The sequence below is a fragment of the Epargyreus clarus genome, unplaced genomic scaffold, assembly GCF_041222505.1.
Source record: "Epargyreus clarus isolate Ecla_fem2 unplaced genomic scaffold, WU_Ecla_fem_2.2 ptg000023l, whole genome shotgun sequence".
In the NCBI taxonomy this organism is placed as follows: domain Eukaryota; kingdom Metazoa; phylum Arthropoda; class Insecta; order Lepidoptera; family Hesperiidae; genus Epargyreus; species Epargyreus clarus.
Window position 1 is genome coordinate 6,478,814 of NW_027332230.1, and position 19,155 is coordinate 6,497,968.

Genomic DNA, 19,155 nt, shown 5'->3' on the forward strand with positions numbered 1-19,155 from the left:
GACAAATAAATTAACCCAAATAAACCATATACGTAAAAGTCACATGAATAAACACACCTGACTTCTTATTTTCATTTTATAGTAATAATGTTTGTTTTGCCTTCATGGTAAATTTATTTATACTTGGACAAACATGCACGCATACACTGTTGTACTCATGTCATTGTGGTTGTTTGTTCTCTACGTGTAAGTCATAAAGATACAAAATCTAACGGAAAGTGTTACTTGAAATGTCATTGGTTTACCACTTTATCTAACATCAGTATAGTGCTAAGATTTACACACGATTCTGATTCAAATTAAATCACAACTGCGTGGAAAAAAATACCATTGTTTTGTTGATCAATCAATGATTCTCATTAAGAGTAACCTTATCGCTAGAATCATAAATTGTCCGTAAATTAGTAAAGTGATTTTGTAATTCGCAGTCACTGCATTCCATCACACGTAACGCGACGTTTTGGCAATGAGCAATAGTAGAGTACCTAAGTGTTTTAGTGTGTAAAAATGGAAAATATGAACAACGTCGAAGCGAAAGAAAATGTACAGGATGACTACAACCCCTATGAGCACCGGGAAGTCGAAAAACCTAGCTCGTAAGTAGCGCAATTAATTTGATTTTGTTTTGAACATAACGATTGTGACAAAATAACACTTGTTATATTTTCTTTTGAAGAATGATTAAGTACTTATTTTGAATAACTGAGGCATATATTTTTGAAATAAATACTTTTTCGCATTTTAGGAATAGAATTCATTTGATTGCTTTTTAATATTTTGCTAAACAATATTGAATGAATTTGAAATACATTTTTAGTCCAAGATATTACTATGATATGAAATCACTTCAGATATTTTGAAGTTGTGTGTAACACTTTTATGCCATAAAATCCTTCGCGGGTATAAAAAGTTTTATTGAAATTTAATTCACACATCAGTCACGACTGTCTTATAAAATGTTATGTAACGTTCAGAGTCAGTTTTATCTTAAAGTTAAGTAATAGCTATGGAAATAACATTTTTTAATTTTTAAACTTGTGGAAGGTTTGACGAATTTGAGAAAACGAAGAAAATAAAGCTACGTATGTCCAGAGGTCATGCCGGGATCAAGGCTGGCGACATGGCGATCTGGCGACTTGTTGCAATTTTATCGAATTGTATAAGTTTGTTTTTTTAGGAAAACCTTTAGGCAATTTATTCAACCCGGCCCAAATGATTTGAAGATGCGGTAATATTTAGTTCGTTGTTTTTCTTCATTTAGGGCGATTCATGCTACGTCACTGAGTACCTGTTAAGAGTATGCAAAATAACTTGATTGCACTGATATTTTTTACTTATTATTGTTAATGTACTTCTATATTCAGGGGTCGCACTCAAAGGTTACCATGTGATTGCCAGTAGGTAGTAAGCTATTGTTATTTTCAGATAATACAACCTACTTACCGTTTAATGCATTTATTGCTACTAAGCCAAAGAAATACATAAAAAATTTCAAGGTTGTTTTTTAACACACTCTATTTAGATATGTACGAAACTTATTACGGTTTTTAGTGTCTAATATCTTGAATATTTCAGAGACTTAAGGTCAACAGCGAACTTGATCAAGGCATCTTTAGGTTCCGGCCTGCTCGCCGGACCACTGGCTTTTTCCAATGCCGGCTGGGGAATTGGCATTGTAGGCACTTTATTCGTAGGTTTTCTATGTGGTCACTGCATCCATATCTTGGTGAGTTGCTTATTTGTTTAATGTGTTTTGCAAACGGATTTAAAATGAACATATCGGATGTCAAATGATCTTTACTTGTAACCAACCCGAATACGAGTGTACAGCATTAGAGATATACTACTTGATGAAATTGAAACATGTAATATTATTATCTCTGTCATGTCATCAAATTATATTTGGGTTGGAGGCCACCAGCAGATGAACTGCATTATCTATTACTTCTGTATTAAAAACTGTAGATATTAATAATTTTTAGACACTTCATTTGTTGTCTTTTCACATATATTACTCGTTTACATCTACGGACATAGGGCGTGTCAGACAAAATAGGATTTTCCTACTAAATTTGTATTAATGTATTTACATCAACCATAGCACAACTGTAATCAAAATATTGTACATAAAATATGATTTTGTCTGCGACGGCCCGTGTCTGTCAAGTTCAATGTCTGTAGATGTATGTAGACTTACTCAATTATCGGAATTTCGTTTCCCATGTTTTATTTATTAATAGAAAATTACACGTAATTTTTGAAATAAATTAATATTGAGAATTTAGCATTGAACTTCATTACGTAAATGAATTAAATTGATTAGTTCCGTAGATTCCGATATGCATTAATATAATTTACATAAGAGGAAATAAAATTATATTACCATTACACTAAAGAAAATTAAATACGCTATTACGATACCTAATGAAGCACGGCATAATGAAGTTAAATAATGCAGGAATTTCTATAATTTTTTTAGACTTGCATGGCGTTTGAGATTAGTCGTCGTCAAGTCGTTCGTATCCCACTGCTGGGCAGAGGTGTTATTTGAGAGTCAGCTATTAAGCTATAGTCCACCATTCTGGCCAAGTGCAGCTTAGCAGACTTTACACATCTTCATTAAAGATTACCATTTTTTTTAAAACGCTCAGATATAGGTACAAAATTTATATTACCTCGCTATGTTTCCGTCAATGTTAAAGCACGCGATAACTAATATCTACTAAGCACATAACTTCGAAAATCCGAAATATGTGTCCAAGACACCCGGATCTCCGTCATGAGAGATCGAAAATCATAAGACTAGATCATACAACTGACTCAAACTTTATTCAAATACATACGTAAATCATTATGAATCATTAGAGTGATTATATTTTTACTTGATTACAGGTAAAGACGTCAAGAGGATGCTGTAAAATTGAACGTAAACCATTACTGGATTATGCTCAGACATGCAAGTCGGCATTTGAAAATGGACCTAAATGGTGTAGGCCCTATGCTCAAGCTGCTAGGTAAATACTTACACATTTGTACGTATATGTAAATAAGGAATTTTCCACATATATCCTATGCCCAAACTCATGAAAGCCTAAAACCTAAGACTCCTGTCCTGTCCCTCGAAAGAATCATAAAACTTCAATTCATGTCTAAAGAACTTTAATTTCCATAGATAATCGAGATTTTTTTCCAAATAGACGAATCCACACTAGTACAATTAAAGAGCTCCAAAAACGTGTCTTAAGGACTGCACTGCTATTTTTATTAACTGCTTTTATCACGCCAAGGATATTCGAATGATTTTCCATTTAAAATGATTGATAAACACGTTGACTCTATTTTACAAACAGTTTCTACTTAACTAACGATGAGTATAACAGAAAATTCTCAAATAAAGACAAAATTAGATTATTATCATCATCAAAATTGATGCAAATTTCTAAAACTCAGAACATACTATTTCGATTCTAACATAAATCATGGCATTCGATATTATTGCTTGCATTGAGAACGGCCTTGACCCAAAATTTGTTATAGAGCATCTGTTTCAATTTCAGTATATTCGCTGAATTCGCTTTAGTTTCGACATATGTGGGCGTGTGTTGTATTTACACGGTGCTCATATCGGACTCAATCAAACAGGTATGTAGCTACTTGTAAGAATGTTAATCTAAACCTCTTCAGTACCTACCCTTAGTATGATTTTTTAAGTTTGTACAAAAATGACTGTTTGTACAAGAATATCTGTTTTTATATTTGTTTACGTATTTGCCCATACATTTCCAATCAGCGCCCCTAGCAGACTGTATCAGAACTGATTGAAAATGTATGGAAAATACGTACACAAATACAAAAACAGACATTTTTGTAAAAACGTAAAAACTCATACTAAATGTACTGTTTATAATACATTTGTTTCTGTTTCAGTTGGTCGATAGATATGTTCCTTCGGTGATACTACCTGTCGAGTACTACTGCTTAATCTTTTTAATCCCTTTGTGCATACTGTGCCAGATTAAGTACTTGAAATGGCTCGCCATATTCTCGGTAATGGCCAATATCTTCCTATTCGCTACATACTTAATATGTTTGTATTATATTTTTGGGAGTCCATTGGATATATCTGATAAGAAGGTTGTCGGTGATCCTGCAAGATTTCCTGCATTTATATCGTGAGTGGAAACTTGATATATCATTATTAGTTACTAGCTGTCATTCATACATGTTTCTCTACAAATCCTTGGGCGCAATGTGTGTGCGTTATTAGGCAATGATAGGATACCATGGGATAACCATGAGTAGCTAACCTGCCTGTTGAAAGTTTCGACGTCATCTGATTTCGGCTTCTCATAATTTTTAACTACGGTTAATATTTTGTAATTTGTAGGATATCAGAAAAAGTACCTTTCAGGAAACAACGATAGAACGAATATTGCTCGGTCGGGAAGGTGCCACTGCCACACCTGTAGCACTACCATGAGTTCACAAAAGTATTACTCGCTAGCGACTGCGTAAAATAAATGTATGAAAAATTGTACAGCGCCTCTGGTGGTTACTCGTAGAACTAAATTCCGTAGTGTGAGTCACTCGTAACGTAAAAAACCTATCGAAATCAAATCGCTAGCGAATGTCATTATGATCTATTGCCATACAAATTCGGTCCCATGAGTCATTAATTTGACAGACGTTGTCAAGAAATACTGTAACGTTAGTAGTTATGTTATTCACTAGCAAAATGACAATAGTTTTCTATTTACAATTTCTATAGTGGCGTTTCTATGCCAACTCATGGTAGTGCTACTGTTATTAACATGAAATAGTTCTTATGTCTCGTTAGAAGGGTGAGGATGCCCACTAACTTACATCTGACCATCTTAGTGCTTCAGATTCAGATTCGCTTTAGATAAAGCTCCAGTTCTATATGGGATTGATTATAAATATCCATAGAACGCAATGAGAACATAATAAGAAACACTACATACTCGATTTCTACTCCAACATTACCTCCGGATTAGAATTTAAAAAAATAACTACACGTTCTATTGTTTTGGCAAAAAGTTCCCATTGCATTTCTGGCACAGAAGTATTAAACGTGTCACTGTGAATCATTTGCTAAAATGCTAAATCTGATTAAAATCCTAACTTTAAGCCAGTTGCATTACTACAAGTATCTGATAAAAGAGCGCCGCCATTAAAATGATGGATGGCTACGATAACTTTTAATCCATACTTGTACGTAATGTTTATTATCAATATGAAACTACATTTATTCACTATCGATTCCAAGTGTAATTGGTAATAGTAACGCATATAATCCATATACTTGCTTCTTTGTAGTTAAATTAAGTGCATTAAGCCAGTTACTATATTCTATTCTATCTTTAGTATTATTATTTACGATCGCATCTTACGCATGCTTTAATGTACCTAAAATAATATAACTTGTTTTGAAATCATCATCAATCTTGAAGGTGGTAGAACCCTTTGTGGTTCGACTCCGGCGGCACCACCGCCACACCTATTTCTACCTAATAACAGCAGTGTTAAGCGCTGCTGTGTTCCGGTTTCAAGGGCGTGGTAAGGGAGACAGACTTTTCCGAGGCGTTCCAGCTTAGTCCTCAGGGGTAGCGGCGCATCTGTGGCCGACCTCAGGTAGAAATATCTAATCCTATCTGGGGTTGATTACAGATGTCCATGGGCGGCAGTAGCCACATACCATCAGGTGGACTGCATGCTCGTCTGCTACTCTTACATTATAAAAAAAAAAAAACTTATTATGTTCTTCTGCTATTCTTAGTAACATTATAAATGTGAATATGAATCTGTTTGTTATTTTTGCTACATTCTCACGCTTAACATAACCGATTGTCATGAAATTTTGTACACACATTGTCAGGGGTTCAAAAAAGGTATATTTAATCTCGAAAAAGTGTGGCTTTCCCAGTGGTTAGCTAAAAAAATCTCTGACCTCGAGAGATGCCGCGGGTACACGTACCTCATCTTGGGATAAGAATTAAAGATTGTCGAATCATCAACTTTAAGTACATTAAAGGACGATTGAAGGACTTACAGGCATTAACATATTCACAAGATGTTTTTGTTTGTCCTTCACCGTCAAATCACAAAAGTGCATGAGTTCACACAATTTAAGATTGGAATCAGATCCGCGTTTACAATGTAGAAGATCTAAATTTACATCATTATAAAATTTGTATACACTGTTTTTATTACCCGACTGCCAAGAAAGGTCAATGATTTCTTTACCTTATTTCTTACATATTTAATTATATGTAGTAACTCTGCCTAAGCTTTACGAGTTTATATTCGTTTATTGCTTTGCTCATTTGACAATCTCTCTACAGTTTATAGATTAGTAAAGATTACTCACTCCTAACAAGAAAATGTACCCAGTTTTGAGAATTGAAATAGTTGCGTAAAAAAGTTTTGCCACGTCTCCGTGCTAAAATGTCCCTAAAATATTTGAAATAATTATTTACTAATTATGTAAATTACGCAGTATTAGTTATTTATTCGTAAATTTTCTCTTAAAATGTTTTTATCTGTCAGAATTCAAAAAAAAATTAACTTACTAATAAGCCGTTTGTGGCTTCATTCAAATTCAAGGCGGCGAAGTTAGTTACTAATCTATGCTACAGTTAAAATATTTTTTCTTAGTCTAATAATTTACAAAACAAGATAAAACATACTAATCTGCGTATCTTTAAATTTAGTATGCTTAATATATCATTTTAGGACAGTGATCTTCGCAATGGAAGGCATCGGAGTAGTAATGCCTGTGGAGAATGCTATGAAGAAGCCTCAAAACTTCCTCGGCTGTCCAAGTGTTTTGTTGGTGGCTATGGCGGCAATCGTCTTCTTTTACAGCACTCTGGGATTATTTGGATACTTCAGATATGGGGATATCCTTCGAGGATCGATTACTTTAAACTTACCTATGGATGACTGGTCAGCATTTGTTTAGTCCAACCTTTATTTACTCTTTCTAGAATTATCTATATAGAAACATCCTACGCATTAAAAGAATTTGGAGATTCAGTCCAGTAGTTTTAGAGTTAACTGGGTCATAAAAGATAAAATCTCAAGTTTTACCGCTTTATCATCTTTTTATAATAGTGTAACTCCTTTAATCATAAACATTAGGCGGCATTAAATATATTTAAAGTTTCATCTTTTTGCCGCAGTTGGAATTAAGGGAATATGACAGCGCATGCAATAAAACTGCTGGTATTAAAAATTTATGGTTACAGTGAGTACTTATACATTTTTTTTTATTTGTTAACATTAATGTTTCTCCTTTGTTACAGGCCAGCTATTTGTGCGAAAATATTCATAGCTCTGTCGATTTTCTTCACGTATCCTCTGCAATTTTTCGTAGTTTTCGATATATTTCAAAAGTACACAGATTCTTATGTAAAAGATAATTACAAGTCTTTAACTTTTGTCGTAGCAAGGATTATTGGTGTATGTTTCTGCGGTAAGTTAAGTCACCACATATTCCGATAATATTTTTCACCTTATGCTTTTACTTAACTATGGAAGGTAACGTTTTTGGAGCGTGTGTATGTGACATTATTAGTCACGCTCTACAACCCAATTGTTTTTTTACAATTTTTACATACGAGGCGTCATTGGATTCCTCTAAATTGCGGAAGTTACATAGGATATATTTTTATGCACTCTATTTTGATAATAAGTTCTTAGTTTAACATATTCTTATAATTTTCAGTTGGTATTGGCATCGCTCTACCTTTATTAGAACAAATTATCAACCTAGTCGGTGCTTGCTTCTACTCCATCCTTGGTCTTATAATACCCGCCGTCGTGGAGACGGTCTTCCGATGGCAACGCCTCGGAAATTTCAACTGGGTTTTCTGGAAAAACCTACTCATATTCCTCTTTGGTGTTGGAAGCTTAATATCTGGATGTACAGTCACTATTTTGGACATACTTGAAATATTACGTAGAAAAACAGAATGAGAAGATACTATGTAGCTAAATTAAATTGTAGATAATCTGTGTGTATTTATTTTATAGGTTCTATTAAATAAGTTATTGAATTTATTATTAAATGTACATATCAAATAATAAATATAGTTTATGTTTTTGTGTGTTCTTGTTGTTTCGACTTTTGAGTATGGGTCCTTGTTTTTTTTAATATACTTTATTGGCTCAATCATACAGATTACACGTGTATTTAAAAAAAGGAAATAAATTACAAACCTTGTCATACGAGTACAATAAATGGTTGCAATCAATAAGGGATTTAGTGTCTGGGACTGCAAATGAAATACTTATTTGTTTAGAAAAAATAGTTTTCATATTTTTTCGTGAAAATACTAAGTTCAAAGTAACCTTGCATTTTAAATAAAATTACTGTTGACCTAAGACCGGGTTAGGTAAATCTAAGAGGGCTCAGCTCAGACAAGTACACATTTTAAAATACTTACACATATTTTAGGACTCTTGTACTATCATTATTGGATTAATTCTGAAGGGACATCGAACCATATATCTACCAAGCTCTCTATTGCGATAGCAAAATAGGCCATGTAGGTACAATTGCACATAACTCGCTGTAATCTAACGTTACAAACTATATCTAGTTTTACAAGTGAAATATTTTCTAAATAAAGCATGTTCATTTGTTTACAATTGGTCTATACTCATTCTATAAAAGTTAATTACAAGGTATAGTAATACTAGTATACTAGTATGGACATGAATAAGATTATACAAATCGAATATATTGAAATGTAAATGCTAATAGCTGTTTATTGAAGGCTTCTTTGTCCGCAACACTGACAGTACCTCAGTTTCGCTATAACTACTATCCATGTAACTGAGAAATATCGGCATCAAATATAAAAAGCGCATTATAAGTACCTATTGCGTAATAAAGTGCAGAAAATTTGCGAAAAATATGTATTTTTGTATTGTCAATTAAATTATCGTTGCCTAACTCGAAAAAGGTGGTAAAAACTAACTTAGTGATAAATAACTAGAACGTTTTTATTTTCAGATAGATACTAGAAATGAGAACAGGTTGTGAAAAACAAGTGAAATTCCAAACAGAACATATCTTGAAGAGCATTGTTGACGGTACACGCTTAGGTACTTAATTTATCTGGTTTTATCTTCAAGTCAAATACGGGGATCATAGCCATAAAACAATTACACACAGATTGGCAATCATGAAGATAATAGGGTAGGCTTTACTTAGTTAAACGAACAATTTTAAAACTGTTTTGTTCTGTGATTTAAGTTAGCTTATCATCATAAGATTCTCGGCAAGATATGTGCATTTAGTTTAGTCTAAGTGATCAAAATGGATGAGAAGAAAATGGATTTGAGTATTGAGGAGTATAATCCTTTTGAACATCGAAACGTTAAGAAGCCGAATTCGTAAGTAACAGTTTTTTTTATGAAACATTTATCAATTTTAAAGAAGTCGTCATAGACTCTAAAACATTAGAATCAAAGAAGAAAAGACACATTAAGTCAGTATTCAGTTCACTCAAAATCTTCGGAATTCGGAATTCGGGAATATTAGATACATTAAAGTACCACATCTATTAAAGTGCACTAGTTATTTTATATCTTTTATTGTAGCGATATCCGTTCATTAGCGAACCTACTCAAATCGTCTCTTGGTTCGGGAATCCTCGCAATACCTCTGGCATTTGCGAACGCTGGCTGGGGCGTGGGCATCGTGGGTACAATTATTATAGCCTTCATTTGTGGACATTGTGTCCATATATTCGTGAGTACTCTAAATTCTTGTACTTATATTAAGGAATTTCAGTCATTTGTAATTGTCATGAACTCATGTCTGTGGTCCAACAGGTCTGTGGTCCCATTGCATTGATAATAGTTGTCCATGCCGGGCAAGTGCAGATTGATAGACTGCTTATATTTGTGAGATTTTTTAAAGATCTCTGAGGCATTTAGGTTTCCTCATGATATTTTCCTTCACCATTAAATCATATGATAATGAACTTCAAACAAATTCCAAAAAATAGAGATGCGTGTTTGAGATTTGAACTCGACTCGGTAAAATCTTTGTTCACTTCGTTACGTTACATTACAGGTAGTCGCATCTAGAGAATGTTGTAAAGCAGTGCATAAACCATTACTAGGATATGCAGAAACATGCAAAACTGCTTTTCAAATTGGACCAAAGCCCACACGACGTTTGGCGTCTGCTGCAGAGTAATAAATATTATAATTAGTCCATCGCATCAGCCCATTATTGTCCAATACACTTAGAACATAGTCCACCACGCTCGCCTGAGAGCGAATTCGTAGACTTCACTCACCTTAGACATATTTGTTATTTAAAGAACATTCAAGCATATATACATTTCTTTATACTCGCCATGTATTTTTGTCATTAAAGTAAGGAGTTTTTAAATTCTAATACGTACGTAACTTTGAAAAACTGGAGGGGCCATAAAAAACATGCCTCGGATTCGAACCTCGGATCGCTCGATTCAGAGGCCAAGTTTCATGTTGACTGTTACCATGTTACCACCTTAATACATGGAATCCTTGCAAATAAACGCGACATAAAATGGCTAAAGAAAGTTACTAAAAAGAAACTGGGCCAAGTATTACACCTTGGAAGAGACCTAAGTTCAGAGGCAGAATAATATCAAAAATAATTTTACATATAAAACTAAGTTTAGTAAGTTTAGTATACACATTATAATGACAATCGACAAATTCATTTTATTTTCGGATTTACATAGAATTTTCCAAGCATTACAAACTTCGTAAAAGAAAAATATATTATCGATCATTCACACGACAAATATTTTCATTAAAATACTGTTTATATCACGGCGTGCGTAAATTGACGTTTTACGCACGCTTCGCGTGCGCAAAACCCCCATTTCCGACCCCGTAATATAAAATTTTATACAACACGCGGACGAAAAATGTTTTTCTGACTCGTGTGATTGCAGTCCTCGCCTGCGGCTCGGCCTGCAAACTCACACTTGTCAGAAAAAAATTTTTCGTCCTCGTATTGTAATGTACTATTACTCAACTCTCAAGCACATTAAAAACATACATTTGGTATTTTACAGGTCATTTGCGGAATTTTCGTTGCTATTCACATACATAGGCGTATGTTGTATTTTTACCGTGCTCATTGCCGAGTCTGTCAAACAGGTTGGTTTACCAAATTACTATATTTTTCTAACACCAGATTTTATTACTTTTCATATATGTAGGTTTCATGTTTATAAATCTCTACATGAAACCATATTTTTCATTATTACAAACTTAGAAGAAGGTGGTAGAGCCCATGGTGGATCGAGTCCGGAAGCTCTATTTCTATTTCTACCCAATAACAGTAATGTTATACCCTGCTGTGTTCGGCTTCCAAGGGTATATTAGAGAACAGAGGCTTACATGAAGTGTATCAAATTATTCCTCTTAGATGTTAGTGCTTACAGATGCGATCTCAGGTGGGACACTAATCCTATCTAGAGTTGATTATAGATGTCCAGGGTAGTTGCCACTTACCATTAGACGGACTGCATGCTCGTTTGCTACTTTTATAATATAAAATAAGAATTAATCTATATTGAAATAGCAATGATAAAACAGTTTTTTAATCCTTGATTTATTAAATTGCAGCTTTTCGACTCTTACATTCCAGATGTGATATGGCCTGTGGAGTACTATTGCCTCGTTTTCTTGGTTCCACTTTGTGTCATGGGTCAGATCAGATATCTGAAGTGGCTGGCTCCTTTCTCACTGATAGCCAATATTTTGCTTATAACGACGTTCCTGATATGCTTGTATTATATTTTTAAAGACGACATCACAATTTCGGATAAATTGGTTGTCGGCCATGCAGAAAGATTTCCGGCGTTTTTGTCGTAAGTATATAGGAATAAAAAGTAATGACAGTAAAAATAAATGGGTAAAATTAAAGTACTGCTTCCATAAAATACAAGTTAGTGAAATTATACCCCATACATACCATACTTTTCTTCATTGGTTTGTAGGTACTTGAGTTTGTGACCAGTTTCTAACCACACAATAATATTATAATATTTGGTGATTTTTTTTTTACTTAAAAGAATATTAACTTACAGATAAGACGTACCACCTTAAAATTATTTGAATTTTGTGAAGCATACGTGATAGTGAATACGCCTGACGAAATCGAATAGCGTTTAAGATTATTACGAAAAATATTACGTGTAAAACAAACACGATATACAATTAGGCGAAATACAAAACTGTAAAAAAGAAAACGAAAAACTTTTAGAAAGATTGAATTTTGACTTTCAGTACAGTAATATTTGCAATGGAGGGAATTGGAGTAGTGATGCCTGTAGAGAATACCATGAAGACACCAGAGCACTTCCTGGGCTGCCCGAGCGTGTTGGTGGTGGCCATGACGTTCATCATGGTGATGTACGGCGTCCTCGGTCTTTTTGGCTACTTCAGATACGGAGACACGCTTAAAGGATCGATTACACTAAATCTGCCTTTAAATGACTGGTAAATATATTTTTTCTATTACTTAGAGATATTATACTCGTACCTACTTAGAGATATTAAATACTTCTTAGTAGAGAATACTCAATAAGATAGTTTTATACAACAGTAACCTTGTAACCAGACCCATATTGAAAAGGGGTTCCATCTGAAGCCTATCACAAGTATCGCTCCTTTGAGTTAGAAATTGGCGTGTAGTATAATTATCCCGTGTGAGTAACAATTGTCTTTAAGAGAAATAAATATATTGAATTAAAACGTGGTATTCAATTCAAGGTGGTAGAACCCTTTGTGGTTCGACTCCGGCGGCACCACCGCCACACCTATTTCTACCTAATAACAGCAGTGTTAGGCGCTGCTGTGTTCCGGTTTGAAGGGTGTGGTAAGGGAGACAGACTTTTACGAGGCGTTCCAGCTTAGTCCTCAGGGGTAGCGGCGCATCTGTGGCCAACCTCAGGTAGGAATATCTAAATCCTATCTTCGGTTGATTACAGATGTCCATGGGCGGCAGTAGCCACTTACCATCAGGTGGACTGCATGCTCGTCTGCTACTCTTATATTATAAAAAATAATAATAAAAAAAAAAAAACGTATACAACAGTTGAAATTAAAATAAATATTTTTTCCATACATGGTTTTATTATTTAACATACTTACAACTTTTTCAGGCCAGCAATCTGTGCGAAAGGTTTTATCGCCGTGAGCATCATCTTTACATATCCACTACACTTCTATGTAGTTATTGACATTCTAATGAAGTATATGGAGCCGTTGGTACAGAAAAAATATCAAAATATTCTCCAGATTGTGGTCCGGATTGCTGTAGTTTGCTTTTGTGGTAAGTTTCAGTATGCTTAAACAACAAACACCGAACCAATATATGCTTTACGATACATCGATTTTAACAATTATATGTAAAATATTATTGTAACAAATTAAAAAATACAGCGAGGTAATGCTAATAGTAACTTGGGTCAGCGAGGTAATGCTGCTAGTATCTTGGGCACACTTCCTCTGGGCAGCGATTTGGCTCATTTATTTTATTTATAAATTTTTCGTGTTAATCTTAGTATTTTTAATTTTAATATTGTTTAATTGTTTTTTTTAATTGTATTGTAGTTCTTCTTAATAAACCTTAAACTCTTCATATTTAAAAAAAATACAAAATTAAAAATCCTAATTATGATGGATTACTATAAAGGAACAAGTGATAAAATGTAGGCGACATATTATCTCGGACCTAACTCTACCTAGGTAATACAATTTAAAATCCAATTAACAATGTTCTTGACTGTCTTGACAAGTCTGGCTAACTTCCAAAATTGGGCTAACGTTATAATTTAATTGAACAAAGATAAGAGCTTCAAACAATATTTGCACATAATAATATTTGTACTTTGTCAACAGTATATATACCTATGAAGTTATTCTGTTCCAGGTGGTATAGGAGTTGCTCTTCCATTTTTAGAACAAATCATCAACATTGTTGGAGCATTATTCTACTCTATCTTGGGATTAATCATCCCGGGAATCGTAGACACAGTACTTCGATGGGAAAACCTGGGCCGATATAAGTGGATTTTATGGAAAAACATTTTATTAGTAGTCTTCGGCATAATATGCTTAATATCTGGCTGTACAGTCACAATATTAGATATTATTCAAATAATGAAACAGAAGACCGAATAATTTATTGTACATTACAATATTTTATTTGAGTGCTTAAATTATTGTTTAACTATTTAGTATATTGTGTTATGATAATAAATTATACGTATGCATTGGGTGAATATTTGTTTTTTCGTATTGCCCCATACTTACATATATTTTTGTAATCATATATACCAAAATTGTATTTTCTTTAATATTATCATTACTATAACAAATATCTGTGAGAATGGAAAATTCAACCAATTAAGAGTTAAAAACCATTTTTAAGGTCAGTCACAGATACCTGAGGACATAGTTGGAACGCCGCGTATAAGTATCTCTACCTTACCACACCCTTCCAACCAGTTCCAAGTTCTGATATAATCCGCTAGGGGCGCTGATTAGAAATTGTATGGGCAAGTACGTAAACAAATACCAAAACAGTCATATTTGTCAAAACGTAAAAACCCATGGTAAGGGTACAGTACACAAAAATGCTATACTTTGCAATAAGGCAGATATATGGGCCTAGATAGTGCTTTCAGAGTCGATCTATGAGAGCAGGAGCAGACCCAGGGGATTAAGATGCTCAACCCCAGAATCTAAAATTATGTACTTCGTGCCGTTTAGGGCCGACAAAATATTAGTAATAAGGCCTACTTCCCTTTACAAAGACCTACATTTTATTCATCTTTTTCGCCATCATTTTACTTCCATCTGGCTCAAGTCTTGAGCAGCCCTACAATATTTACGTGCAGACAGATATCCAGATATTTAAATACTCCGCCGTTACAATACGTAACTGACTACAGTTGCGCCATAGAGTTACGCAATGTGTCACGAACTACGAGTTACAGGAATAACGTAGCTTTTGCGTAACTACGCATTAGTGGGAATACGCGCAGATTCATTCATTGAACGGTCAGTTTATATACTATTTTATACGTAATATCTTCATTTATTACACTGTATTACACTGAGACATTGATTGAGCCAAGTGCGCAGCGCCGACGTTTACCCACACACATTTTAACTTAAGGCACTCCTTCACAAGAAGCATTTGCTTATAATGTAACAGTTTAGTGAGTACATTAGTAAGTGAAGATAACAGATCATATTATATTAAAATTCGCTGTAAGGTGTGAGAACACCCTTGGTGTAACACAATCAACGCTTAAAATCAAATCGAATATTGGATTGTTAAGTAGGTACATTACTAATTTTCTCAGTGTGAAAATGTCTTTCCATATCATAGAATAAACTGTTATCACTAAAACGATATTTGCGACTTCATCAGCTTATTATCTTTATAGTTTTAACTTAAATCAAATCATCTAAGAATCAGGACGATAAAGGATACAGGTATTTGTTAAGTGAACATATTTCACACACCTTTAAAATATTAAAATCGTAGACATTATATTTTCCCTGAAGTTCAACATGTATAATAGAAGATTTGCTTGGTGGTAAGATCTCTTCGTGGGATCTGCCTGGCTAGCTACCACCCTCAGGTCGGAGTCTACCGCTAATAACGACTCGTCGTGTTTCGGTAGTGCGCCTGGGAGCCAGTTCATCCCCTTATCCCTCCCTTCCCATCCCCCTGTGGTGCTTCCGACGGCGTACTTTACGGGTCCGTTGAGTCTCTTTAAGCATCGTTGCCCCCGGGGGCGTGGTGTGTTGGCGCGGGGGCCAGGGAGACCCGGTGAAACGGTTGTCCGCTGGCCGCCCGCCGGTTAGTTGGGGACCCGAACCCGGGCAACACTGTTAACCTCTGGCCCGGGAGGCTGTCCCGCCAACCGGCGAAAAATCCCGTTGCGCGGCTACCTTGCCGGAGTAAGAGACCGGAGTGGAGCCGGGTAGTCGTGCAAGGGGGGGACCGGGGGCCCTTCCGTCCCCCGCGCCAGCATCCCACATCACCTCCGTAGGCTCGGTGTCACGAGACTCATACTTTGTCCCGTGAGGCGTCGGCGGAGCATTGCAAATCCTTTCAAATTCCCGCCCTTTTTGGAACAACCACCAACTATCAGAAAGCCAAATAAAAAGAAGAAAAGTTGCACAGCGGCGACCTCTTCCACATTTACTGTGGATATGTGCAATATCAGAGGAGTCCATTCCAATCTGAATGCCGTCCACCACCACCTTGAGACGGTAAAGCCGGCTTTTCTCTTTTTGACGGAGACGCAGATATCTACCCCGGACGATACATCGTATTTGGAATACCCCGGTTACAATTTAGAACATGCCTTCAGGCGTCGTGCCGGGGTATGTGTGTATGTTCGGGGGGACGTCTGCTATCGCCGTCTCAGCTTTCTCGAAGACAAGGACCTATCATTGTTGTGGCTGCGCGCGGACGTCGGAGGTCTTACCCGTGTCTACGCGTGCCTGTATAGGTCCTATAGCGGAGACGTGGAGACAACTCGATTATTCGAGCACGTCCAGTGGGCTACCGACAGAATGCTGCAGCAGTGTCCTTCGGCAGAGTTGGTGGTTCTCGGTGATTTCAACGCTCATCATGTTGATTGGCTGGGATCCCGGACCACCGACTTTGCCGGGAGATCTGCATATGACTTCTCCTTGGCATATGGGCTCTCTCAGGTCGTACCTGGTTTCACTAGGGTGCCTGATGTAGAGACCCATACTGCCTCTTTGCTGGACCTACTGCTGACTACCCATCCGGTGGACTACCAAGTAATGGTCAAGGCTCCCCTTGGATCCTCTGACCATTGCTTGGTAAGTTCGACTGTGCCCTTGTCGTACCCCGTGGAGACACGTCCCCCCGGGAGACGACAAGTTTGGCATTACAAGTCAGCAGACTGGGACGGATTCCGGGAGTTCCTGGCTTCGTACCCGTGGAGGCAGCTATGTTTCGTCTCGGGTGACCCTAGCTCGTGTGCTGAGTCTGTAACCGACGTGATACGGCAGGGTATGGAGTGTTTCATTCCAAACTCTGTCGTGTCCGTCGGCGGGCGGAGTCAGCCCTGGTTTGGTGGGTCTTGTGCTAAAGCGCTAAGCCTTAAGCAGGAGGCCTTCCAAACCTGGGCATCAGCACACGCTAGCAAGGACCCAAAAACCCCCGAGCTCCGAACCGCGTTTAATGCTGCCTCCCGTTCAGCGAAGAAGCATATGGCCAAGGCGAAGTCTAAGCACATCGGCAGAATTGGCGAGCGGCTACTTGGTTACCCCTCCGGGAGTCGAGCCTTCTGGTCGCTGGCCAAAGCTGTCGAGGGTAATTTCTGCCGGTCTTCACTACCGCCCCTGCGGAAACCAGATGATTCTCTGGCCCACACGGCAAAGGGGAAAGCCGATCTTCTTGGTACCCTCTTTGCCTCAAACTCGACTCTTGATGACACAGGGGCCACACCGCCTACCATCCCGCGGTGTGAGAGCTCTATGCCGGATATTCGCTTTACGCAGAAGGCTGTCAGGCGAGCTCTATTGTCCCTCGATATCAAGAAGTCGAGCGGGCCAGACGAAATCCCCGCAGTGGTGCTCAGGACGTGCGCTCCCGAGTTGGCTCCCGTCTTAACGCGCCTATTCTCGCTTTCCTACACCACAGGACAAGTACCGTCTTCGTGGAAGGTTGCCCTTGTACACCCTATTCCCAAAAAGGGTGACCGCAGCGACCCGGCCAACTATAGGCCTATAGCGATAACCTCCCTGCTCTCAAAAGCTATGGAGCGTGTTGTAAACACGCAGCTCCTTAGGTACCTGGAAGAGCACCGGCTGATCAGCGATCACCAATATGGTTTTCGCAAGGGCCGATCAGCTGGTGATCTTCTTGCGTACCTCACTCACCGTTGGGCGCAGGCTGTTGAGAGCAACGGGGAGGCATTGGCCGTAAGCCTGGACATCGCTAAGGCCTTTGACCGGGTCTGGCATAGGGCCCTTCTCGCGAAGTTACCATCTTACGGTCTTCCCGAGAGGTTGTGCACATGGACTGCCAGCTTTCTGTCTGAGCGGCATATTAAGGTCGTAATTGACGGGTGCTGCTCAGACACGAAGCTCATCAACGCTGGCGTGCCCCAAGGGTCTGTATTATCTCCCACGCTTTTTATTCTGCATATCAATGATATGCTGCTAAAAATCGGTGGCATTCATTGCTATGCAGATGATAGCACGGGAGATGCTGTGTACACAGGCCGTGCGAACACCTCTCGGACATTCGTGGAAGAAAGCAGAATCCGACTTGTGTCTGAAATCGAGAACTCTCTGGAGCGGGTCTCGGAATGGGGTCGTCTTAACCTTGTTGAGTTCAACCCCTCGAAGACACAAGTCTGCGCGTTTACCGCTAAAAAAACCCCATTCGTCATAGCGCCTAAGTTCCAAAGTACCCCGCTCACCATTGGTAAAAGTGTAGGGATCCTGGGAGTCGACATCTCGTGCGACGTGCAGTATCGGAGTCATTTGGAAGTTAAAGCCAAGTTGGCTTCAAAGAAACTGGGCGTCCTAAACAGAGCCAAGCAGTACTTCACTGGGGGGCAACTCCTGCTGCTTTATAAAGCGCAAGTGAGGCCCCACATGGAGTACTGCTCGCATCTCTGGGCAGGGGCACCACAATACCAACTTAACCCACTTGACTCCGTACAGAAACGCGCGGTGCGAATCGTCGATGACCCAGTGATCTCTGATCGGTTAGAACCCTTAAGCCTTCGGAGGGACATAGGTTCCCTCTGCGTGTTCTACCGACTTTACAATGGTGAGTGTTCTGAGGAACTGTTTGATCTGGTGCCTACGTCGCCTTTCCTTCATCGCACCACTCGCCGAAGGATGAAGTTCCATCCACATCAACTGGACCCGTGGCGGTCCTCCACGGTTCGGTTTAATAGATCATTTTTGCCGCGTACGTGCAAAATGTGGAATGAACTTCCTCCTGAGGTATTCCCTCAGGACTATGACATGGGGCTCTTCAAGAGGGGTGTAAAAAGAGCTCTCCTTCAAAGCCGGCGATGCATTGGCGACTCCTCTGGT

General features: G+C 37.8%; 2 protein-coding genes across 4 annotated transcripts; both read left to right on the forward strand.

Moving 5' to 3' along the window:
* The first annotated feature begins 148 nt into the window (after nucleotides 1-148).
* Nucleotides 149-8,132, forward strand: LOC140751700 (proton-coupled amino acid transporter-like protein pathetic). The gene is made up of 9 exons (XM_073085710.1): nucleotides 149-186; nucleotides 429-596; nucleotides 1,576-1,726; nucleotides 2,893-3,014; nucleotides 3,558-3,642; nucleotides 3,928-4,172; nucleotides 6,754-6,966; nucleotides 7,326-7,495; nucleotides 7,748-8,132. The coding sequence occupies exons 2-9, from the start codon at nucleotides 508-510 to the stop codon at nucleotides 7,996-7,998; spliced, it is 1,326 nt and encodes a 441-aa protein (XP_072941811.1). The 5' UTR covers nucleotides 149-186; nucleotides 429-507; the 3' UTR covers nucleotides 7,999-8,132.
* Nucleotides 8,133-8,829: 697 nt separating this feature from the next.
* Nucleotides 8,830-14,229, forward strand: LOC140751629 (proton-coupled amino acid transporter-like protein acs). 3 transcript variants are annotated; one of them, XM_073085596.1, is made up of 9 exons: nucleotides 8,830-8,900; nucleotides 9,045-9,423; nucleotides 9,631-9,781; nucleotides 10,109-10,230; nucleotides 11,109-11,193; nucleotides 11,665-11,909; nucleotides 12,328-12,540; nucleotides 13,206-13,375; nucleotides 13,976-14,229. In XM_073085596.1, exons 2-9 carry the CDS (start codon nucleotides 9,347-9,349, stop codon nucleotides 14,224-14,226), a joined length of 1,314 nt encoding a protein of 437 aa, XP_072941697.1. In that variant the 5' UTR covers nucleotides 8,830-8,900; nucleotides 9,045-9,346; the 3' UTR covers nucleotides 14,227-14,229. The 3 variants fall into 3 exon arrangements, with proteins under 3 accessions (XP_072941697.1, XP_072941699.1, XP_072941698.1); XM_073085598.1 differs by lacking the exon at nucleotides 8,830-8,900 and having other exon boundaries at nucleotides 8,956-9,132; nucleotides 9,284-9,423; XM_073085597.1 differs by lacking the exon at nucleotides 8,830-8,900 and having other exon boundaries at nucleotides 8,956-9,423.
* The last annotated feature ends 4,926 nt before the right edge of the window (nucleotides 14,230-19,155 follow it).